Source organism: Girardinichthys multiradiatus, chromosome 20 (assembly GCF_021462225.1).
Source record: "Girardinichthys multiradiatus isolate DD_20200921_A chromosome 20, DD_fGirMul_XY1, whole genome shotgun sequence".
In the NCBI taxonomy this organism is placed as follows: domain Eukaryota; kingdom Metazoa; phylum Chordata; class Actinopteri; order Cyprinodontiformes; family Goodeidae; genus Girardinichthys; species Girardinichthys multiradiatus.
This window is the reverse complement of record NC_061812.1, coordinates 36,770,216-36,794,120: the sequence shown is the minus strand read 5'-3', so window position 1 is coordinate 36,794,120 and position 23,905 is coordinate 36,770,216. Positions and strand designations below refer to the sequence as shown.

General features: G+C 39.6%; 1 protein-coding gene across 4 annotated transcripts in view; it reads right to left on the bottom strand.

Annotated features, from left to right (window-relative positions):
- The window catches only part of slc2a9l2 (solute carrier family 2 member 9, like 2), a 195,884-nt gene extending 173,928 nt beyond the window's left edge, over window positions 1–21,956 (bottom strand). For 2 of the 4 annotated variants that reach the window (XR_007035272.1, XM_047346453.1), the window contains exons 1-4: window positions 21,449–21,569; window positions 17,355–17,451; window positions 12,000–12,079; window positions 5,617–5,721 (exon numbers count right to left, since the gene is read on the bottom strand). Coding sequence is in view for 3 of the 4 variants with exons in the window: in XM_047346453.1 (XP_047202409.1) it covers window positions 5,617–5,721; window positions 12,000–12,062 (168 nt within the window). In the remaining variant the exon portion in view is untranslated. Of the gene's footprint in view, window positions 1–5,616; window positions 5,722–11,999; window positions 12,080–17,354; window positions 17,452–21,448; window positions 21,570–21,913 lie in introns of those variants that run through there. The other 2 variants (XM_047346454.1, XM_047346455.1) reach the window with 2 other exon arrangements.
- Window positions 21,957–23,905: the final 1,949 nt, after the last annotated feature.

The following is a 23,905-nucleotide window of genomic DNA, read 5'->3' as shown; positions in this document are numbered from 1 at the left end:
TCCTCAATCCTGCCATCACGCATTCCCTGGTGGAAACAAAGGCTGGGGACTCGGGGTTGGACTCTTTCATCACCCAGGCTGATGCCACCGAGGTGGTTAAAAAGCTCCGCAGTTGCAGGGCTTCGGGGTTGGATGAGATCCACCCTGAGTACCTCAAGTGTTTGGATGTTGTTGGGCTGTCATGGTTGACACGCCTCTTCAACATTGTGTGGCGGACGGGGACAGTGCCTCTGGACTGGCAGACTGGGGTGGTGGTCCCCCTTCATAAGAAGGGGGACCGGAGGGTGTGTTCCAACTACAGGGGGATCACACTCCTCAGCCTCCCTGGTAAGACCTACGCCAGGGTATTGGAGAGGAGAGTCCGGCCGATAGTCGAACCCTGGCTTCAGGAGGAGCAATGTGGTTTTCGTCCCAGCCGTGGAACACTGGACCAGCTCTATACCCTCTACAGAGTACTCGAGGGTTCATGGGAGTTTGCCCAACCGGTCCACATGTATTTTGTGGACCTGGAGAAAGCATTCAACTGTGTCCCTCGTGATGCCCTGTTGGGGGTACTCCAGGAGTATGGAATCGGGGGCCCTTTACTAGGGGCCATCCGGTCCCTGTACGAGCGGAGCAGGTGTTGGGTTCGCATTGCCGGCACTAATTCGGACCTGTTCCCAGTGCATGTTGGACTCCGGTAGGGCTGCCCTTTGTCACCGGTCCTGTTCATAACTTTTATGGACAGGATTTCTAGGCGCAGCCAAGGGCCGGAGGGGGTCTGGTTTGGGGACCAGAGGATTTCGTCTCTTCTTTTTGCAGATGACGTGGTCCTGCTCGGAGTAGAGCCGCTGCTCCTCCACATCGAGACGAGCCAGTTGAGGTGGCTCGGGCATCTATACCGGATGCCTCCTAGACGCCTTCCTCAGCACGTCCCACCGGGAGGAGGCCCAGGGGACGGCCCAGGACACGCTGGAGGGTCTATGTCTCTCGGCTGGCCTGGGAACGCCTTGGGCTCCCCCTGGAGGAGCTGGAGGAGGTGTCTGGGGAGAGGGACATCTTGGCGTCTCTGCTGAGTCTGCTGCCCCCGCAACCCGGTCCCGGATAAAGTGGAAGACGACGAGAGAGAGACTCAATTTCAGCTGATTGAGGAGGTTGATACAACATCGAGAGCCTTTAGCGAGGTAGCAGAGCGTTGCTCAGTTGAGTAACAGCAAAAACCTCACAAAGTTTATTTGACAAAGTGTAGATGGTTAATAATATAATATAGATCGTTGTTTCCCATGGAAATGAAAATTTTCAGTTTGAGTTGTATTAAAATGCTAATATTAGCTAAGACGTGGGTCCATCTGATCAGCTGTTACCTTTCACTGCTCTGAGAATGTATTCACTGTTAAAAGACTTACTGCAATATGACATAATTCTTCTAGAAGTGGACTATTACTGACAATAACATCACAGAATCTCACTTCATAAATTATGAACTATTGTTTTATTATAAGATGACATGGATCGGGATCAGGACATTCCTACTTGCATACTTTGGATTTACAAATGCTTGTAAACAGGATGCAGAACGGTTTCTAGTGGTGACAAAGTTACAAATGTGAAAGCAATGAATTGGAAGGATCTTAAAAATATAATAAAACTACACATCAATAACTCGTGAGGTCCTGCCCTGCAAATAAATTTAAAGAAATGAACCAGAAAAATACCCAATTACATTCTCCAAAACTAATCATGCCTACTCACAGGCAGAGTTATCCTCCCAATACACCGCTTCAGTTTAGACTTTCATAAAATGACAAGACAGTAGTTTACCAAAGACAAATAATAAATGATAAATCGTTTTTTATTGTGTTTTTCTGCACTGGCAGCCTTACTGCTGGTCATTGATCACCATCTCTTTCTCCAAACAACTCAGGTTTTTCAGGAAAGATTTACAATGATTAAAAAGAAAAACATGTTTTCTTAGATTTGTACAACTGACATAAACTTCCACTTCTCTTAAATGTTCAAGATGGATCCTTTCAATCTACTTCACTGTGCACAGCAAGTAAAAAAAGCCTGATTATAGATTCTGTTCAGGCCAAGAAGATGGGAACTAATCACATATTTAGTTTGGGATATCTTAACAGCATGTTTCTTAGGATTTATTGCATTTTGACAGTACATTTTAAATTTCTTCACTCATTTTAAAAAGACTAGCTGCTGGGGATGGACCTGCTGTGCATGAAGACAACTGAATTTTGGTTTATGCATGCATGCTGTGCTTTGACATGCTGTTTGAAGAGGCTATTGTTGCTTTAGTGGTGTGTTACTAAAGAGGCTCATTAGGGTCCTTTGGTAATACAGCCTGATTTGGTGTGTATCTGTATAGTGGTCCTCTCCATTATGATCTTTTCATTGTAATAGATTCTGCTGCTGCATTTTTCTGTCTTAGTCCTTTGCAGCTCAGAAACAAACAAGAACAGACAGTAAGCTCCTCTGTGATCGTCAGAACCCAGCGTGGTGGGAGAACATTAAAAAGCGGGATTGATTTATTTTTCATGAATTTTGTGGAAGTACTGATGAAGTCGTTGGCAGACGTCATCAATACATGAATGATCAGCTCATGTTCCTGGTGGACAGAGACTATAAAGTAGGACAAACAATGAGTGATGGCTTGTCACGTTAACAAAATGAAGAATTAGTTGCATTTGCAGAAGAACAGAAAGGGATAGTTAAGCCTGTTTGAAATATGTAGGTAAATTTAATTTAAATAGCACCTTTCACAGATAGAAATTGCAAAGTGATATACGAGAGTAAATATTAAAATAGGATTAAATTAAGACATGATTATAAAGACAAAGAGCAAATTAAATGATGCTAAATTTCAAAAGATGTTAAGGAAAAGCATGTTTAAATAAGAATGTCTTCAGCTGCTTTTTAAAAGGTCCAGTCTCTCAAGACAACATAAAAACAAAGGAAGCTTGTTCCACCCTACCCTATAGCTGAAGTACAACAGTCTGGAAAGAGCAATAGCTCAAGTTCTCTATCTGGTCCTCAGAGATGCAAGTAGATGTTGGTGTGAGGATAACCAGACCCAGACGAAAAACCTCAGATTATAATGCAGAAGAGACATTGAGATCTGAAAATTATTTCTGAAGATTCTAATTCTAAAAATTTATATTTTCCGAACTAAGATAAGCGCTCTGAGGGTTCAGTGTAAATAAGGGAGATCAGACCTTTGATTGATGGTTGTAAGCTAAGAAACAAATGAACTAGGTTGGTGACCAGGACAAAGTTGGAGAGATGGGATTGAAGAAAATGTTTGTTTTTGAGAAATTTATCAAAGTGTTGCGGAGGATAGAATAAAAGCACAGAACAGTGAACTATTGAACTATTTGATTGTGTGAAGTAAAGTCACAAGTTTGATTTTAGGCAAAGGAACAAATAGTGTGATACAAACTTTGAGTACGTTGTATAATGTCACAGCACTGTTTCTGAAGATCAAACCTTTAATAATTAGACTCTGTACACAGAGTGGGCGCGTTTTTTACTTTTTTCTAATTCAATCACCACAACCTTCTTCATTACTGTGTTCAACCCATCAGTTACAGTTTGCATGATAATATGTACTCTAATTAACTTAAACAGATAAGAGCTAATTAACTGAACATCACTCTTCAATGAACACAGAGTTCATTTTGGACTCCACTGAAAAGGTGATGTGGATTCAACACACTGCCACTAATTCAGCAGATGAAAGCAGCATGTACAGTATGAAGAAACAATCTAAAAGACTTAAATATGTATGAGACATGGTGGTAGGAGTGGGAAGGTGTAAGAAATGACACTGAGACAAAATAGTGTTATGACCAACTGCCTAGAAGTGTGTTACCCCACCCCTTGCTACCAAAACAGCCCTGATCTGTGGATCTGTGTACTCCACATGTCTAGTGGAGTCCATGTGGAAGCATGGACTCCACTAGACACCTGAAGTGTTTGGCACCAATATCTTAGCAGCGGATTCTTTAGGTTGTGTAAGTTGCAATGTAGTGCCTCCATGAATCAGACTTGTTTGTCCATTCTATCCTACAGATTGAGGTGGATTTGGAGGCCAAGTTAACATGTATTTTGCAGGTAATGTTATGTACATTTCAAACAAACTGTCACAACCAGCATCATGATAACCAGCACAGAAGAATGGTTACATTTTCAGTTATAGTTACGGCCTTTATCAGTAAGTGAGACAACATGTTGTAGTTCTGACTCTACTACTGTGGTTACAACAGCCTGAACAGCCCCAACTGAGGTGTCACTCATTCATGTGTCACGGCTGGGGTTCTTGAAGGCACAAAAAGCAAAAATGAATTTTTAAGATTTGTGCAGTGTTGCCTTTTGTCTGTGTGGGCAACCACATAATTAATGGCTGCAATTTCTGAATACTAATTAAATGACCTGTGGGGAATCTAATTACCTGTGAACAAACACAAGGCCAAACTAGAAAAGCTAACCTCTGAAAATGCTGGGTGTGTTTCCATTTCAAGCGCTGGAACAGAAAAGCTCATAAAAATTAGATTAAACAAAAGTAATAATACTATGGAAATTTTGTTCCAGGCTAAGAAATTATTCACTAGAAGAATTAAGAAAGTATTTCTGATTTCTTCTGGTCTTCTGCTTCAGTTTGTATCTTCTCTGTCTTTCTTTTGGCTAAAGGAATTCTCACCCTTGGCTCCAGCAGTTCTTCTATCTGCCAGGAGACGTCACACAGAGGCTAGGAGGCTATTGGGTCTGTGGCACAGTCTGGACATCTACATCTAGGTGGTTCTTCTCTTTGGAATTCAGAATCAAATTGTAATAATTGCAATAATTTTGCTGTTTAATGTGGGTTTTGTCCTAACTGCCGGTTCATGAAGGCAATAAAAACATCTGCTTTGTTGAAATTTTTGTTGTGCTAATACAGCCTTGAACAAAAACAATTATGCAACCGGATCTTAAAACAGGAGGATCATGCATGTCTGAAACTCCTTCCAGGCTCTCTTCTTAGTCTGACTCAGCATTGAGAGCTGAATTAAGAAAAATAGATTATACTATTCTTACAAAATCTATTGTTTATGTTTTCAGAGGAGAGATGGTTCCAAAACAAACAAAAGAACAACAGTCTGGCTGCAGGCAAGAAGTCTAACCCAAAGTTACCAACATGCAATGAATCACAAATTTGAGGGAATGCATTACGTTTAAAATTGTAGAGGTTATAACTTATCACGAATTAAATATTGGTTATGTTAAAAGCTTATCAAGTTCTGCAGGAGCAAAATGAAATTCAGATCATTTGAAATGCACATTCATCTGTAAATACGCTATGTCATAAAAACTTCAGGTTTATGAACATTGCATTTAGACATGGTTTAAAAATCCAAGGACCTGCATCAACTGCGGGATAAAAGAATATTTCAACTGCCAAATGCCATGATAAAGGCCTTTTTAACAGACTTTGTCAGAGTGTGACAGCTTGGGAAAAGTCAGATTTTGGAGCATCACGTATTTATTTCTAGCAATGCTAACACCATGTGTATGAGAAAATGTGATAAATCAATATTGCCTCCTAATAACAGGGTTTCCAAAGGCATCCTAATAGTTGACTTTACTCACCAAAGCAGGTGCATTGACCACAGAGAGGTTGTAGCCATAAAGAAAAGATGAACCCAGGGACCCGAAGAAGGCTGCGCTGAACAGGCATGTTGTGAGAGGCTGCTGCTGAGAGAGAAGACAGAACAGATCAAATTCAGATTTCAGTTATTTGACATTTATGTGGTAAACAAACACAAAGTAGTGCCTACTATCGGAATCCTACTTTTTAGTAGTGCCTAAAAATTAGGATCACGATATAAGGATTTTGAAATTTTTTCCGAATAAAAATCTAAAAACTGTGACATGCAATGCAATTGGTGCTTAAAATTATTTCCTGATCAGCCTCTCTGTTCTCTACCAACTTCATCATTTCTTACAGCTGAACAGCAAAAACACCAGCTTATCTTCACAACACTGGGCTATCACAGCCACCAATATCATATTAGATTCCTGGCGGTTTCATTATTGTAGGCTTTCTCAGGGATCACTTTAAGCTTTACAACTAAGGTCACCAGTTTGTTTTGAGGAAACAAACACAGAGTTGATCTGTGGGTGAAAAGATATGTGTCTTGTGTCAATCTAAATTACAGAAGGAAAATTACCCATTTATCCAATTCCTGCTACTTGAAATTTAACACATATGCCATGCATTTGTATTCAGCCTCATCTTCTCTGAGACCCATTAATGCAATCCAGCGCAACCAATATTCTTCAAAAGTCACATAATTAGTAAATAGAGTTCATGTGTGTTTCATTTAATCTCAGCTACTCTATAAAGGCCACAGTTTGTAAGAGAACATTAGTGAACCTAGATCATCACAAAGACCACATAACATACTAGAAAGGTCAGGGATCACATAGTGAAGAAGTTTAAAGTAGGGTTAAGTTTTACAACAACACCCCAAGCTTTTCATCTCTTCAATCCATCATCTGCATAGCACTGATAGATCTGGAGGATCTACAGAGACTCATAGCACATGTCAAACAAGGCATGTAGGAAACAAAGAAAACATGTTGCAGAAGTTGCTTTAATGAGATTATTAAAAATGTTGTTTAGGCCCACAAAACATTGTAAGTTATTGGAAAACTAAAGCTTCACATAACCCTGAAAACACCATCCTGACCATAAAACATGGTGGTGGCAGCATCATGCTGTGGGGATACTTTTCTTCAGCACTGACAGAAGAGAAAATATCCCATATGAAGGGAAGATGGATGGATTTAAATACAGGTTTATCTTGTAAGAAAACCGGTTAGAGGCAGTTCTGCATTAATTTGTGTATGTATTACATAAAAAACTTTAACCAAAGTTTCTTGTTATAAAGTGACAAAATATCAAGGGGTATAAATAATTTTGCAAGGAACTGTCAAACTATGCATGCCTATCTCAGATCTACATCTCAGATCCCTGAGTTTCTGATGAGAATAAGATGTGATTTCAGACAATGATCTCAGTTTTAAAGGGGGAAATGAACTTTTAGACCACAAACGTAATACTCATTTATCTGGCATATAGTAAAAAAAAAACTTCATAGCAAAGTCAATTTTCTCTGGCTTCTGTGCTGACGTTTGCACAAAGTATGTTAGAATAAATTGTCTAAGTAATAACAAAAAATGGTCAATAATTTGATAATAATATTGATTCTTCACATACATTTGATATATTTGCTATTTAAAGACTTGGAGATACACAAAGTATATTCATTGTTTCTAAATAATTCATAGAAAAATGAAAGAAATATCAAAAATATTTTGAAGCTAAAAAACACATTAACTGCAATAACTTTCAGTCAAGATTTTGCAGACTCAAGGATAGATCTACAAGTGTAATTTGCTTATAATCTTTTTTTGGCTGTACAGCTGCATACTATCACACTCCATATTGCCACATTAATACATTCATATTCCTGCAAATATTTTCTGTATTTCCATACGTTCTATATGTTGAGGAGTTTCTGTCTATAGTTTGATCTAGAAGGTGTAATATTGGAATATTTTTCATCAGGGGGTCATAAATCTAAATGGCATTCAAACGAGAAGTTGATGGTATGCAATTTTCCTTTAGGCCAATTGTCCTGAAACAGAAAATTATATTTGTAAAGACAGACTTAGTGGCAGGGCAGAAGAAATTATATGATTTTTTAGAGCAAGATTGACCAAGCAACTCCCTTTGCATTGTGCTACTTTAAAGAAACAGCTGCTGTGGCTATGATTACTGCCACTGCAATCCATTCTTTACCCACTTATTACCAGTGCAATGGTGATTCTACATTTTTAGTTCCTCAGACAATTCTTTGTACATGGAGCCCTTGTGCATTACATTCAATGCTCAGTGTGTGGACAAGGTAGTTTTGATTAAAAAGCAGATTTTATAGCATTCTTATACTTTTGTTTCGGAGGTCACAAATTGTCTAAATTGCTTGTCAGTCATCATATAATAGGTGCCAGCAATCATCTTTTCTATTTGCTTTTACATGTCTTGTAGTAGAAATTGTATTTCTCAGTTAAAATTTCAATAATACAATTCATAGCGATGTTTATTAGACTGCCGCACCATTGGTATAATTACAAGGTTGTTGAATTCTTACTGATATTAAAGGTTGGGTCTGAATCCTGCACAGACAAAGGGGTGGTGAAACTGAGCCTGATAGAGTAAAGAATGGTAATTAGTGTTGTGGAAATCTGTGCTCACTGCAGAGCAAATACAACACAATTACACACTCTATGCACTGTTGGGCACTGAAAATAAATTAAATTTGCTGAGTACACATGCAAATTTAGGAGCAAAAACGTTAATGCGGTAGGAATAAACAATGGCTTATGGTCAGTTAGACACAAAAGCTACCTATATTTAAACTTAAAAGGTCATTAAAATAACCCACATAAAGTAAAATTTATAATATTTAATACTTATTTAAATAGACCAGACTTGTAAAAAAATTGCATCATCTGTTGTATGTTGTGCAAGTTTTATTGCTTTTTACTTTGCTTTTTCAAAAATAATTGCTCCTATCCATTCCTATCCCTAGCATCCTCATATACAGAGATTAGGCACAACATTATGACCAGCACAAGTGCCCTGACTGGTCTGCAGCCCTACACCCCCACACACAGTCAACTTCAAAGCACTGTGTACTCTAGCACCTTTCTATCGAAGCCAGCATTAAGAGCCGGAGTAATTGTAATTACAGTACTTTCAAGACTCTGGAAAACTTCAGGTGACCACCTCATGAAGCTCATGGAAAGAATACCAAGAGAGCAAAGCAGTAATCAAAGCAAATGGTGGCTATTTTAAATAATCTAAAATATAAACATGTTTAGAGTTATTTCACACTGTTTACTACATAATTCCATGTGTGTTCATTCATAGTTTCGTTGCCTTTGGTTAGAATCTACAATGTAAATAGTAAATTATTTCAGAACATATTCAACCTTTATTGTGACACATATGTTGCACAATTCAGGAGCAAAACAGAAACGATTTTTGCAGGAAGCAAACAATGAAAAAGGCTGCATTATCCTTTTTGCATAGGTGTACCCAGCCTTAAACCAGCACTTTGTTGAACTCCATTATGATTCAATTCCAGCACTCAGTTCTCTTTGATACATACCTGCTAGTGATCATAGATAGTTGAATTAACCTGGTATGAATTTAAGCTGTCCTAGTAGAATTTTCTACATACTCCTCATTTGCAACATTTACCTAAAGCCAGAGTTTGCAGTTTGCCAAAGATCAAGACAATCTAATTGTACAAAGGTGATGGTCAGGAGGAAGGTACAAAAATATATGGCACAGTAACGACAGCCATCATTACCCCATAACTGACTGAAACACAAGATTGAAATAAATAGGTAAAGAGAGGCTTCCAAGAGCCTGGCAATGGATTTTAAGAATTCTTTTGTTCCAAAGAAAACAACCAGGCCTGGGTAAAATACTCTAAAGTCCATTGCATCATAGGTGCACAATGTCACATTATCGCAAATTATTCCTCCCAGCAGCTGACTTTATAACTATCCCTGCACCCAAAAAAGTCAGTTGGTGTTCACATCCCTGCTGTTTTAGCACAGCTTGTCCATTTCTTGTAAATAATCTGTTGTTTTTTCTGCACGATTATACAGGGTCATTGTACTTTTTCAAATTCACCCTACTCAGTTGCACATGTTTTTTTTTTCTGAGTATGTTATTTTAATAACTGTATAGTATTTTTTCTTATGTTGTAAATTGTTCCCATACTATAGGGATGTTAATTTAAAAGGCACAGGAACTGCTGCTAGATCAAAGCACTAATGCTTATGTCTGTTACAACTAATGGGAGGCTAAGATGAAGACAAACCTTATGGATAGTTCTAAATAAACATAAACAGATGATCATGAAGAGAATAATAAACATGTCTCTTAGAAGTCTGATTTAATATCCTTGAAGCATAAATGCATTTTACCATCTTTTTAACAGCTAGGTTATCTTATTTGTAATCATTAATGAGTTCAAGCATTTAGCATAATCTGAGTTTTATGATTTTAAGGCAAAGACTGTCAAACTTATAGAGAGCAGAAACAGGACTATGATAAACAGGGCAAAATTGTGGGTACAAAATAAAAAAAGTAAACATTCACTAACCAGTAGCTTCATCACACACAACCTACAGGTCCTTCTCAAAAAATTAGCATATTGTGATAAAGTTCATTATTTTCCATAATGTCATGATGAAAATTTAACATTCATATATTTTAGATTCATTGCACACTAACTGAAATATTTCAGGTCTTTTATTGTCTTAATACGGATGATTTTGGCATACAGCTCATGAAAACCCAAAATTCCTATCTCACAAAATTAGCATATCATTAAAATGGTCTCTAAACGAGCTATGAACCTAATCATCTGAATCAACGAGTTAACTCTAAACACCTGCAAAAGATTCCTGAGGCCTTTAAAACTCCCAGCCTGGTTCATCACTCAAAACCCCAATCATGGGTAAGACTGCCGACCTGACTGCTGTCCAGAAGGCCACTATTGACACCCTCAAGCAAGAGGGTAAGACACAGAAAGAAATTTCTGAACAAATAGGCTGTTCCCAGAGTGCTGTATCAAGGCACCTCAGTGGGAAGTCTGTGGGAAGGAAAAATGTGGCAGAAAACACTGCACAACGAGAAGAGGTGACCGGACCCTGAGGAAGATTGTGGAGAAGGGCCGATTCCAGACCTTGGGGAACCTGCAGAAGCAGTGGATTGAGTCTGGAGTAGAAACATCCAGAGCCACCGTGCACAGGCGTGTGCAGGAAATGGGCTACAGGTGCTACATTCCCCAGTCCTGGGCTACAGAGAAGCAGCACTGGACTGTTGCTCAGTGGTCCAAAGTACTTTTTTCGGATGAAAGCAAATTCTGCATGTCATTCAGAAATCAAGGTGCCAGAGTCTGGAGGAAGACTGGGGAGAAGGAAATGCCAAAATGCCAGAAGTCCAGTGTCAAGTACCCACAGTCAGTGATGGTCTGGGGTGCCGTGTCAGCTGCTGGTGTTGGTCCACTGTGTTTTATCAAGGGCAGGGTCAATGCAGCTAGCTATCAGGAGTTTTTGGAGCACTTCATGCTTCCATCTGCTGAAAAGCTTTATGGAGATGAAGATTTCATTTTTCAGCACGACCTGGCACCTGCTCACAGTGCCAAAACCACTGGTAAATGGTTTACTGACCATGGTATCACTGTGCTCAATTGGCCTGCCAACTTTCCTGACCTGAACCCCATAGAGAATCTGTGGGATATTGTGAAGAGAACGTTGAGAGACTCAAGACCCAACACTCTGGATGAGCTAAAGGCCGCTATCGAAGCATCCTGGGCCTCCATAAGACCTCAGCAGTGCCACAGGCTGATTGCCTCCATGCCACGCCGCATTGAAGCAGTCATTTCTGCCAAAGGATTCCCGACCAAGTATTGAGTGCATAACTGTACATGATTATTTGAAGGTTGACGTTTTTTGTATTAAAAACACTTTTCTTTTATTGGTCGGATGAAATATGCTAATTTTGTGAGATAGGAATTTTGGGTTTTCATGAACTGTATGCCACAATCATCCGTATTAAGATAATAAAAGACTTGAAATATTTCAGTTAGTGTGCAATGAATCTAAAATATATGAATGTTAAATTTTCATCATTACATTATAGAAAATAATGAACTTTATCACAATATGCTAATTTTTTTAGAAGGACCTGTAGGTCTTGAGAGTAAGTTAGTATTTAACATACCTGGAAAATAACAACAACTGTGACCTATATAGCACTATATGTGGAGTGCTGGACGTCTGTCAGTATAATAAGCAGTCAAAAATATTTCTTCAGAATTATTTGGCATTTCAGGTCATTTGGTGCTTCTTAGAAAAATAGCTTCCAACTTTATCAGGCTCACCTTTTCAGAGGTTTTCTCTAGGTTGTTTATTTTGTGGTCACTCCGTCCGCCCTTTTTGTCCATGATGGAGTTTAAGCAACCTAAAACGAGAAGGTCGCAATCATCCTATGAGACACATCGCTGTTAGGGAATGCCCACTGGGGCACAGAGGTTGTTTCACAACAATATTTGGGGAAGTTGATGGGCTTTTTTTTTCATGCAAGCTGCAGAGAGAAGCATCTCCTGCAAAGGAAATGACTGTGCATGCAGAGGTTGGGAGAAAAATAACAGAGGATTATGCAGCAGAATTTGGTCACAAGTGTTAATCCTCGGGTAGTGCCCTTTTTTAAACATGCAAATGTTCTGAGATAAAATCACAATCTGTCTACAGCAAGAAGCACTGCCTGTTTTTAACATTCAAGCAAGAGGAAAAAATGATTTCTCCTGCAGCACAGTGTGGAAATTTCACGGCTGTCTAGTGCATCAGGTAACAGACTGACTCTGCCCCCTAGTGGTTTAAAGTGCAACAAGACTCCAAAGCTGAGCTGTGGAAACTGGCCTGTCCACAATTCAGAGACACGCATATAATAATTTCATTAATTTCAATGGGGCCAGTTTGCTGGCCAATCAAGCACAGTGGTGCCATGGTGATTAAAGCAGGTAATGTTGTTAGTGTGAGCAGGCGCCAAATCCTGCTGAAAGAATAAAACTGTGATCTCCATAAAGCTCGTCAGCAAAGGGAAGCATGAAGAGCTCTAAAACTGTCTGCTTTGAATTTGGAGTTGATACTACACAGTGAACCATTGCTAGCTGATGACATGGTTCTCCAAATAATCCGTGGAAACTTCACACTGGACTTTAAGCAACTTCAACGTTGTGCCTCTCTGCGTCATCCAGACTCTGGGACTTTAATTTTCAAATGAAATGCAACATTTACTTTATCTAAAAGGAGAAGACTGAAATTAGACAGTTGCAGCACATTTCTTGGAAATCTCTATGTGTGGGGGCTCTTGCAGAACTGACTCCTGCTGCACTCCACACCTTGAGGATTTCCCCAAATGTTTATGTGGGCTTTGATTTATAACCATCTAAAGGATATGGCTATTCCTGTTGGTGATCAGCAGGTCTCTTGAACAGTGATTTTTTGTGACTAACTACCAACAAATTACCAACAAATTCTAATCTTCTTACAATGAAAAAAGTACAAAAAGTATTTGTCTTTTAATAATAAGGCTTTTTGCCTTCTCTTTACTTTAATAGAAAATAGGATTACATATATTCAGTCACTTTTACTGAAAAGCAGATTGTGCTGCCCCCAAATCTTTTTTTAATTAATTTATTAAACTTGGCCAAATACATCAAGTGTTTTCAAAGAAAGAGTGACGAAAATCCTGTTCTTATTGTTGAGAATAGACTGAATTGGTCCTTTTTTTTTATACCTTATATTTAGGAATCTCTTGTTACCAATCATAACCACTCCTGCACTGAATTGTGTTTAGATATACTCATTTACATCCCTGATGTGATCACATTACATATCAAGCAGGACACTGATAGCCTGAGGTGTGACCAGTAAACTGTCTGCTACAAAGCAGAGCAGTTAAAAGTTTCTGATGCATAAGAAGTAAGACGTTTTAACTCTTAGCTGAAAAACATTGTGCTTAAAATGCCATACGTAAGTTAAAATGCAGGAACAGTCAGTTTCAATGTGTCTCTGTACATCTGTGGATATTCTCTCCAGTGTGTAAGTTGCCTAATGTTTGCATAACATGCAGCGGAAACCACCGTCCATCAGAAGAGTGTTGACTTTAGGATGCCCCCATAGAAGCCAAACTTCGATCATGATGTTGTTTGAAAGAAAATCTGTGTGCTCTAAAATGCAACATCAGAGTGACCAACTTACTGTACTTTTTTACATGATCATGATGCTTTAAATAAACCTGGTGATTCTTAGCTAAAACCTGCTATAGTATATTATAATTACAGTTCCTGTGAGGAGTACATGAGCATGAATGTCATTTTCATGTTGGACTTTTATTGCATTACTGGAAAAGTTATTTTCTTTTTGGCGTAGAATGATTAAAAAACAGGCAACCTTATTGGTTGGGTTCACAAGGTTAAATATACTGTGGATTTTCTCTAATCCACAGAGGTCCAGAATTATAAATACAAAATCGAATATATACATATGCCACCACCTTGATATTTGGATAAAAAGTCCCTTTGCAAGTTTTAAAGATACCACACACATTTTATAGCCATCAGCAAGGTCCTGGCACAATTCTGACTTGATATTTTCCCATATGTCCTACCAGAGTTTGTAAAGTTCACTTAAATGTCTTGAGTTCTCTTATGTGGACAAGGCTTTTAAGCATAGCCTATTCATTGTCTTGTTGGAACATCAAAATATCTCAAAGTTGAGTCCAACTGGTTAGGATGTTCAAGAACAACCCAGGAACCAAACAAAAGCCTATCATAAACTGTCCCCTGCTTAAACAACAGTGTCATTGTCCACAATGTTTTAACCCCCCCCCCCCCCCCCCCCCCCCCCCCCCCCCCAGGATTGTTCCAGGATCAATACCTTTAAACTCGACTGCAAAAATTGGAGCAGCTCATCTGCACACATCAAATGATTTCAGGAGAAAAGAGTAAGGTCAGAGGAGACAGAGATTGAGTTGTTTGGTCACAATAACAAAACAACATGTCATGGTGAGGGTTTAAACTTAAAATAAAAACTGTTTCCACTGGTACTGGTGCTTTGCATAGAGCTGGTGGAATAACAAAGGACATAGTCTAAATTCAACAGGACCTCAATTCAAGAACTAGATCATTGGTCTCCATCTTTCAGTACTTTTAAATGCAGCCCTGTGCAAACACACCAGAATCAAATGCTTGAATTACCTCCTCAACATCTCATCAAGTTCTGCAGAGACCTAGCAATGAGCCATTCATTTGATTCAGGTGTGCAGAACAGGGACAGGTCTAAAAGTTGCAGGACAGTGGCTCTCAAGGACTGAAGGTAGAGACCCCTGAGCAATGGGATTAAAACTATGTGTTGGAATTGGTCTGAGATTTATAAAGATGACTAACATTAATTTTTAAGAAAGACCCCAACTTCTACACTATAGAACATAAAGAAAAGAAACCAAAAACTTAAAGTCCATGCCAGGAAACCAACTGATTTTATTAAACTCTATAAATTTTTAATCAGATCGATACAAAATCCATCCAGAGTTATACCAGAAGCCTGTTGATGGCTATAAAAAGTGTGTATGTGAGGTGCAACATGCTAAGAGACAGTCGTTTTATTATTAGAGTTTGGTCCATATTGACATGATAGCATCACACAGATGCTGCAGATTTGTCGGCTGTACATCCATGATGCAAATCTCCCGTTCCACCACATCCCAAAGGTGCTCTATTGGATTGAGATCTGGTGATTGTGGAGGCCATTTGAGTTCAGTGAACTCATTGTCATGTTCAAGAAACCAGTCAGAGATGATTCATGCTTTATGACATGGTGAGTTATCCTGCTGGAAGTAACCATCAGAAGATGGGTACATTGTGGTCATAAAGGGATGGAAATGGTCAGCAACAATACTCAGGTAGGCTGTGGTGTTGACACAATGCTCAATTGGTACTAAGAGGCACAAAGTGTGCCAAGAAAAGACCCCCCCACGCCATTACACCACAACCACCAGCCTGAACCGTTGATACAAGGCAGGATGGATCTATGCTTTCATGTTGTTGAGGCCAAATTCTGACCTTACCATCCGAATGTCGCAGCAGAAATCGAGACTCATCAGACCAGGCAACGTTTTTCCAATCTTCTATTGTCCAATTTTGCTGATCCTGTGTGAATTGTAGCCTCAGTTTCCTGTTCTTAGCTGACAGGAGTGGCACCCAGTGTGGTCTTCTGCTGCTGTAGCCCATCTGCCTCAAAGTTCGATGTGTTGTGCGTTCAGAGATGTTCTTCTGCATGCCTTGGTTATTTAACAAGTGGTTATTTGAGTTACTGTTGCCTTTCTATCAGCTCGAACCAGTTTGGCCATTCTCCTCTGACCTCTGGCATCAACAAGGCATTTGGGCCCACAGAACTGCCGCTCACTGGATATTTTCTCTTATTCGGACCGTCCTCTGTAAACCCTAGAGATGGTAGTGCGTGAAAATCCCAGTAGATCAGCAGTTTCTGAAATACTCAGACCAGCCCGTCTGGCACCAACAACCATGCCACGTTCAAAGTCACTTAAATCACCTTTCTTCCCCATTCTGATGCTCGGTTTGAACTGCAACAGATCATCTTGACTGTGTCTACATGCCTAAATGCATTGAGTTGCTGCCATGTGATTGGCTGATTAGAATTTTACATTAACAAGCAGTTGGACAGGTGTACCTAATAAAGTGGCTGGTGAGTGTATGTGTATATTTAAGCCTGTATTTGTAATGTTGATCTATGTGGATTAGAAAAAAATCTGCCATAAATCCAAACTTGTTCATACAATTCTTCTAAAATTCACTGCAGGTGCTTGTTGTATTATTAGTCCAAATAACCCCAAATGAATGTGACATTCATTTCAATGTTGAATGTATCCACACCTCAAATTGGAACAGTGGTTTTGTCTTCCAGGAAAAAATTCATAATATTTGAGTAATGTTTTATACAAAGTTGTACAGCATAGGTCTAAATGCTGCATTGTGGGTGAGTTTTCAGTCTGTTTAAAGATGTAATACATAATTGAGAAAGCAAAATTCTCACCATAACTTGAGCTTCAAGAGTAGTACTATTTAATCCCTAACTTAAAAAAAAACATTCTTCCAAGCCTCAGGAAGCACAGCTACAGCAAACTTAGCTTCTCTACATCTACATTTCTAAAGGCCACCTTTTAGCAGCCTTGCACGACAAAGTAAGTTGTTTTTTTTTCCGTCCTCTCAGATTTTGTAACATTCAGTGAGCAGAAACTGGATCCCTTTAAGTTTGATTTTTGTAAATATGAAAATGCATAAAGCAAAAAAAAATATTAGATATTACAATTATGTTGCAATATATATTTTCAGCTCAGAATCTCCATATTGATTAAAACATTTAAACCAGAACCATGACATATCTAAATGATATTAATACCGTAAATGCATCATCTGCTCCCTATGCCCCGACAAACAAACAACAGCACCTTCCAACTGTGGAATGATTTGATTTATGAACACTGGTTGTATTCACTGAGACTTTGCACTGATTACTGTAACAGTATAAAGACACTCTTACATTGTTTGCGTAACAACAGACCTGAAACTACAAGTAAAAAGTCACATACAAATGTTGTGCATTAGAAAAATTACAGTACATCTGTATAAGAGTCAAATTTACCAAACTGTCACCTTTACATAAAGTTCCCAGCCGATGGAGGTGAATGCTACAGTACAGACAGACTGTGAGCAGCTGAGTCGATGCAAAAGTCAAAGTCCTCCGGGGTTTCTGCACAAATTAGAAACACAAGGGGGTGAAAACCCAGTGGGTATATTTACCTGCGTACAGACAGCAGCCAGAGCAAAAACTGAAAGAGCTGTCCTGACATTATCTATAACAGTGATAAGTTAACGCTGATGAATTATTAACTTTGAGGGGATTCATCCCTTTTTGTTAGGTCATAATTACAAACAAGTCAGCTCCATTCCAAAAAGAAAAAAGTAACAGCAGCATTTCCATTCTGGCGAAAAACAGGGTGATTTCCATCTATTTATTGCATATGAACACAATTTTATTCCCTTTGGCACAAAGGGCTCCAAATTACACATATTTACATTTGAAATTATCAACTATAATTTCCACCTTTTGCTGCAGTTATAGCTGTAAGCATTCTAGAGTATGTTTCTAACAGCTTTGCACATTTAAAGACTGAAATGTCTGAGTGAAGCTGTTAAAGGCAGTGAGCAGTTCTGCTACAGAAAAGCAGCATTAGGCAGCTTTTCACTGATCAATGGCTGCTTTCTTCTCTGTCTGTCCCACAATGATTATGTTCTCTAAACCACAGCCAGGCTGCTAGCTAGATTACAAACACAGGAACCACATTTCTACATTGTGAACCCAGCATGAGAGATACAGGTCCGTATAATGTATTGTAGTTTTATGTTTTGAGTCTGAGTCAGCCCATACTAGGTAACACCAGTCTTGGGTTACAGAGAGTGTGGGTAAGCCTTTGAGCATGAAAGCAGCTGAGATCACCCAATTCAGCATTATTTTATAAACTGCCTTGCAAAAGTATTCACATTGTTTGAATTTCATTCACGTTGTCGTGCTACAACATCGAATTTCAATGTATTTAAAGGATCTAATAGACCAGCTTGAAGTAGCTGATAATTGTAAACTGGAAGGAAGAAACACCAAGAAGGTTTCTAAATGTTTCACTAATAGAAACGATGTGTATTCGCCTTCCTTTACTCTGATAGACCGAACGAAAATCCGGCACAACCGGCTGTCACCACACCTACAAAACTTTCCATGGCGTGGCCATCCACCTGCATCAGAGAAGCAGCCAAGAGGCCTAGAATGACTCTAAAGGAGGTGTGTAGGTCCACAGCTCAGCTGGGAGAATCTGTTGAGAGGGCAACTCTTAGTTGTCCTGAAATCTGGACTCTGTGGAAGAGTGGCAAGTGGCAAGACGAAAGTCAATGTTAAAAGAAGTCCTGTGTGTAGTTTTCCGCATGTAGGGGAAACAGCAAACATGTGAAAGAAGGTGGGATGCCCTTCCTATTAGATGCAGCAGAAACTGCAGTGAAAGTTAATCTTTCAGTAGGACCATAATCCTAAACATGTGCCCAGGTCGCCAGTCCATCGCAGTCTCTGGATCATGTCTATTCCAATATTAAGCTTACAAAGCCATGACCCAAACCCATCTTGGCCAGCCTGGCCAACGTTCTATTCACTATGGGGAGACGACCCCCAACTCATTCCGGACCAGACCCTAAGTAAAGACATTACGGGATTGCCCAGATGAAACTTGACGGCTGGAGGGAAGAGAGAAAATGTGTTTTCCTTATGCAACAACATGTTCCTTCATGCGTTTTTCAAGCAAGTGGCTGTAATATTTTGCAATATTAGAGAACAGCAGCATATTTACATTGGTAATATTAGTGGTCAACTCCCTCTAGTGGTCTGGCGAACTTCCGTTTTGTGGAGTGAGTTAGCAGTTTTTCCTAACTTGCTGCTGTTTTCGTATTTTTTTTTTTCCTTTCCCAGCGTTTTTAAAACTTGCTCTTGTTTTGCTATTTGCTGTTGTTTTCGATTTGCAGCATTTTTCCTTTTGCTTCTGTCTATTTTTGTGATTGCAGCATTTTTCTTTTGCAGCTTTTTTCTGTTGCATTAGTTTTTGGTGTTAGTATGTTTTGGAGGTTGCATCATTTATGTGCTTGCTGTGCAATTAACCATTTGCTGCGTGTTTGCACCTGTCGGCCACCGTACAGAACAGCCGGGTACCCTCGATGCCCAGCCATGTGCACTCCTCAGAGCCTGCGACGCTGCCTTCAGGTCAGGTGACAGAGCCCTATACAGGAGTGCTCGAGCTGACCTTAAGAAAGAAATTCTAAAAGCCAGGCGGTTTGGTCATTCTTGGCCTCCTCCCTTTCCATGTGCCCGGATAAAGGATTTTCTCACCAAGAGGCCCCAGACTGTGAGACCCCCACCTCTTTTCCACTCGACGTTGAGCACCAGCTCCCCCACAGAGCTGTGTGCTGAGCCCAGTCCTGTACTGTCTCTACACCCTCAACTGCAGTCCAGGCCACAACAACAACCTGATGGTCAGGTTTGCTGGCGACACCATAGTGGTCAGACTCATTTCAAAAGGTGACCAGCCAGCTTATAGAGAGGAGGTCCTGAGGTTGGCAACCTGGTGTTCAGATAATAACCTGGCTTTGAACACCAAGAAAGCCAACTTCAGGAAGCAAAGCACCCACTTGGCCCTCAATTACATTAACGGCGAGTGTGTGAAGGTGTTCATCAACCACCAGTTTCTCAGTGTCATCATCACTGCTGCATTTCCTAGAGAAACAACATCACAACAATCGCAACAAGAAATCTCAGCAGCTCTTACACTTATTGAGAGTCCCCAGGAAGTATAACCTGGATTACAACCTGCACTTCGGCTTCTACTACTCTTCCATTGAAAGCCTGCTGACCTACGGCATCACAGTATGGTACGGCAGCTGCCCCTTGGCATGTCAGGAAAGGCTTTAGAGAGTAGCTAAGGCAGCACAGGAGATAATTGGCTGCCCACTCCCCTCCGTAATGGACATTAACGCCTCCCGCTGCCTCAATAAAGCAAAAACACATCATCAAGGACAGCTGCTACTTCGACCTGTTACCCTCAGGGACGTGAAACAGGTGCTTCAGAACAAAGACAAATAGATTTAAGAACAGCTTTATTACCAAAGCCATAAAACTGAACTTGTGCAAGCACTGACTTCAATATCTAACCACTCAACCTAACCCTTTTACCTACCTGTGCAACATATTTAATACTGTGAACTATGAACTTCATTTCTTTGCTCTCATGTTTGCATTTTTCTGTCTGATGTTGCTATGTTTTATGTATATGTCTGCTCTGTAAAAGGAGATTTTAAACTCATTGTACATGTGTACAGTGACAATAAAAGGCATTTGTTCATTCATAACATCAGTCAGTCAGTCATTTTCTACTGCTTATTCCATAGTGGGTTGCAGGTGCCTATCTCCAGCAGTCTATGGGCAAGAGGGAGGGTACACCCTGGACAGGTTGCCAGTCTGTTGCAGGGCAACACACAAACAACCATGCACACACTCATTTATACACCTAACGGCAATTTAGAGTTACCAATTAACCTAACAGGCATGTCTTTGGACTGTGGGAGGAAGCCGGAGTACCTGGTGAGAACCCACGCATGCACGGGGAGAACATGCAAACTCCATGCAGAAAGTTGCCAGGCTGGGAATTGAACCCAGGACCTTCTTGCTGCAAGGCAACAGTGCTACCAACTGTGCCACCATGCAGCCCATTCATAATGTGACATGTTAAAATGTTTAAGTTGTGTGACTACTTGTGCGAGGCACTGTATCTCTGTGTTCACGGAAATAATGAAATAGTGCTGTGTTTTGTCTATTAAGCACAATATTGCTGAAGCACTGGCTTTCCATCACCGAACGTTTAGTTTGAATATTGTCAACATTACAAAGTTCTTTCCACAGCCCATGAGATATCCTTAATCTCAGAGATCATTACATTCTGCAGTGCCCATAAAATCAAATGCCAACAGTTGTGTTAAACATTGACTTCACATGGAGAGCTGGAGCAGCCCTGGCTAAACAAAGTTTTAGTGAATTATAGAAAAAACTCTGGGGCTCTGTCGTAAGCATTTGACAACAGCATCATTAACTGTGGAGCAAAACTAGATTTAAATAAATGATAATGTAAAAAGTAAGAAACATGAAAAGTAAAGCTGACCTTCCGCTTTCTCTGGGTTCTCCCTGTCCTGCACAAATCCCAAACAAAGCTGCTGTAGGCATCTAATTAGGAAGACAGCTTTATCACATGGCTAACTTAATTTACTGACACTGAATGTGACTGGAGGCACAGTGTAACCAGAGTGCAGCTGAAGGAGCCTACCTTTGTAACAGTTAAGTGAATCATTTGCTCTGTTAAGCTGCAGTATGTAGGCTTCATAGGAAAAATGACTGAAGGCTTGAACACTCATTAATAAGCACTGACCATTATTTCTTATGTATGTTTTTATTCTTAATACAGCACATTATTCACAACTAATAGTAACAAAGTAAGCATGATGTGCCTCCTGTAAAGCCTTCCTTACCTAAAAGGATAAATTCATTGTGACTTGGAACAATGATTTGATTTATCCAGCATACAGAAAGCGAATCTCGACACTGCAGCAACGCAAAAGTTAATACTCGCCTTTTATGTGTTGACTTTGCAGGATGCTTGAGGAACCCCAGCCTGGCATCTTCTGAACACAAACCTGCTCTGTTCAAGTCAAGCTTTTAAAGGCCTCCTGTATTTCAGGGAGCTGTGAGCCATCAGACCACCCAGAACTCATCACATGCTAAGAATCATCAGTTTGGTTTACTGGCTCCTCTGGTACCAAACTGTGCATAAATATTATTAGGAGAAATATAACCCTTCTGACAAGCTGTTTTCCACCTCGAGCAACTATATACAGTACCTACTGCAAAAGAAAAAACCCAAGAGAGTGCCATTTATGTATTTTCTTTTGGTATCTAACAGTCTGTTTTGTCAAGGATCAGGAATATGTGTTACAGTAAAGTGCCAAGTAAAAGATAACGTGATTTATCAAGCTCATAGTTTAGTATTGAAATATTTCAGAGATATTTCAACAGCTCTGTTTGGAGACATTTTTTCCTTCAGTTCTTTTGTCATGCACTTTTCATTTTGGCTGTGTCTACTGATTGGATTGGTCTCGCTAAATTGCCCTTGGGTGTGTGAATGGCTGTCTGCACTGTCTGTGTTGCCCTGTGATTATGTCCAGGGTGTACCTCGCCAGTGACCACCTGAGACACCAGCCCGGCTGCAACCCTGCTAGGACAACAAGTGAAGACAATGGATTATTCCCATTTGACTGCAAAAATTTATTTATTGATGTTTCTCAAACTTCAAAATGCAGGAAATGTTGTCTTATTACTTGAAGGTATTATATATTGGTGTGCGCCTCTACAGTTGATCGGTGCATCACCACTTAGGGTCAATGAAATCCTGTGGAATTAAAAAAAATCCCAGTTTTTATTTATTTACTTACAGCCAAGTCCAGAATTATTCATACCCCTAACCGATGCTTCTAGAAGTGACATTAACGTTTTGGAGGGACCCAGCCAGAGTCCTGACTTGATAAGGGTGCTGGTTTTAATAAAATGTAAGTAGAAAATTCATTTATTAACTAAAGAAAGTTGGCTTTCTCTTTAGAGACAAAATTTCTTGTTTGGATCGAAATCATTTAAATCTAAATCTTTTGAAATCTCAACTGTATTTTTTTTTATTTTTTTTTCGTATCTCCAGCAGCTGCTGAAGCCCATCACTGCTGAATATTGGGACAAAGTTGAAACTGATGCATCTGCAGTTCATAGGATGCAGAGCAGCAGTTGTGCTGAATGACATCAATTTGACTCCACAAACATCTCCTTACTGCAAAGCATCGTAAAATCTAGATTTGGGTGGGACTTTATGCTGTAATGATGAAACGTGTCTACAATGCACCTTTTATTGTGCTTACTCCTGCCAGTGCTTTTAAGGAATACAGAGTCATCAGTTCTCACTGGGCCAAATGTTAGATAATCATGTTTTCTCTTGATTGGATAGGGACCATGTCAATACACGTTCATAAGGCATCTAAAAGCGCTGAATCAAACTACTCATAAAATCCCTTCATCTATATATTTTATCAGGCCGTTTGGGTAATTAAACCAAGATCAAAAATGTCACAGAGTACGAGATATAATGTTCAGTTCACATGTGAATTATATGAGCCCCGGCAAAAAAAATTTTTTATCACCACTCAAGGGTTACTTTTAGTTGTTTAACTTTTTAGCACAAAGGAATTAAGAAAAATGACAATACCATTTTAACAGCATTCTGGCATTGTAATGAATGACAAATTGGAAGACATGACTCTTAAAAACTAGAACCTGCACAAATTTGCTTTTACAAATGGCTCAGTTTAAAAGAGAGCTTGCTTGACCTTAATGTCCTGCTGCATCTGGTTGATTGACAAGAAACCTGAAACCAACAGCAGAGCTATTCGGTTGCAACAATGGTCACATTTCCCAGAGACAGCAGTAAAAGAGTTGAGTTGTTCCTGGTCAGCTATGTCTAAAATTAGGAGCAAGTTCAAAATAATAAAATCTATATTTTAGAATGTCCTTGTAAATGTTTTAG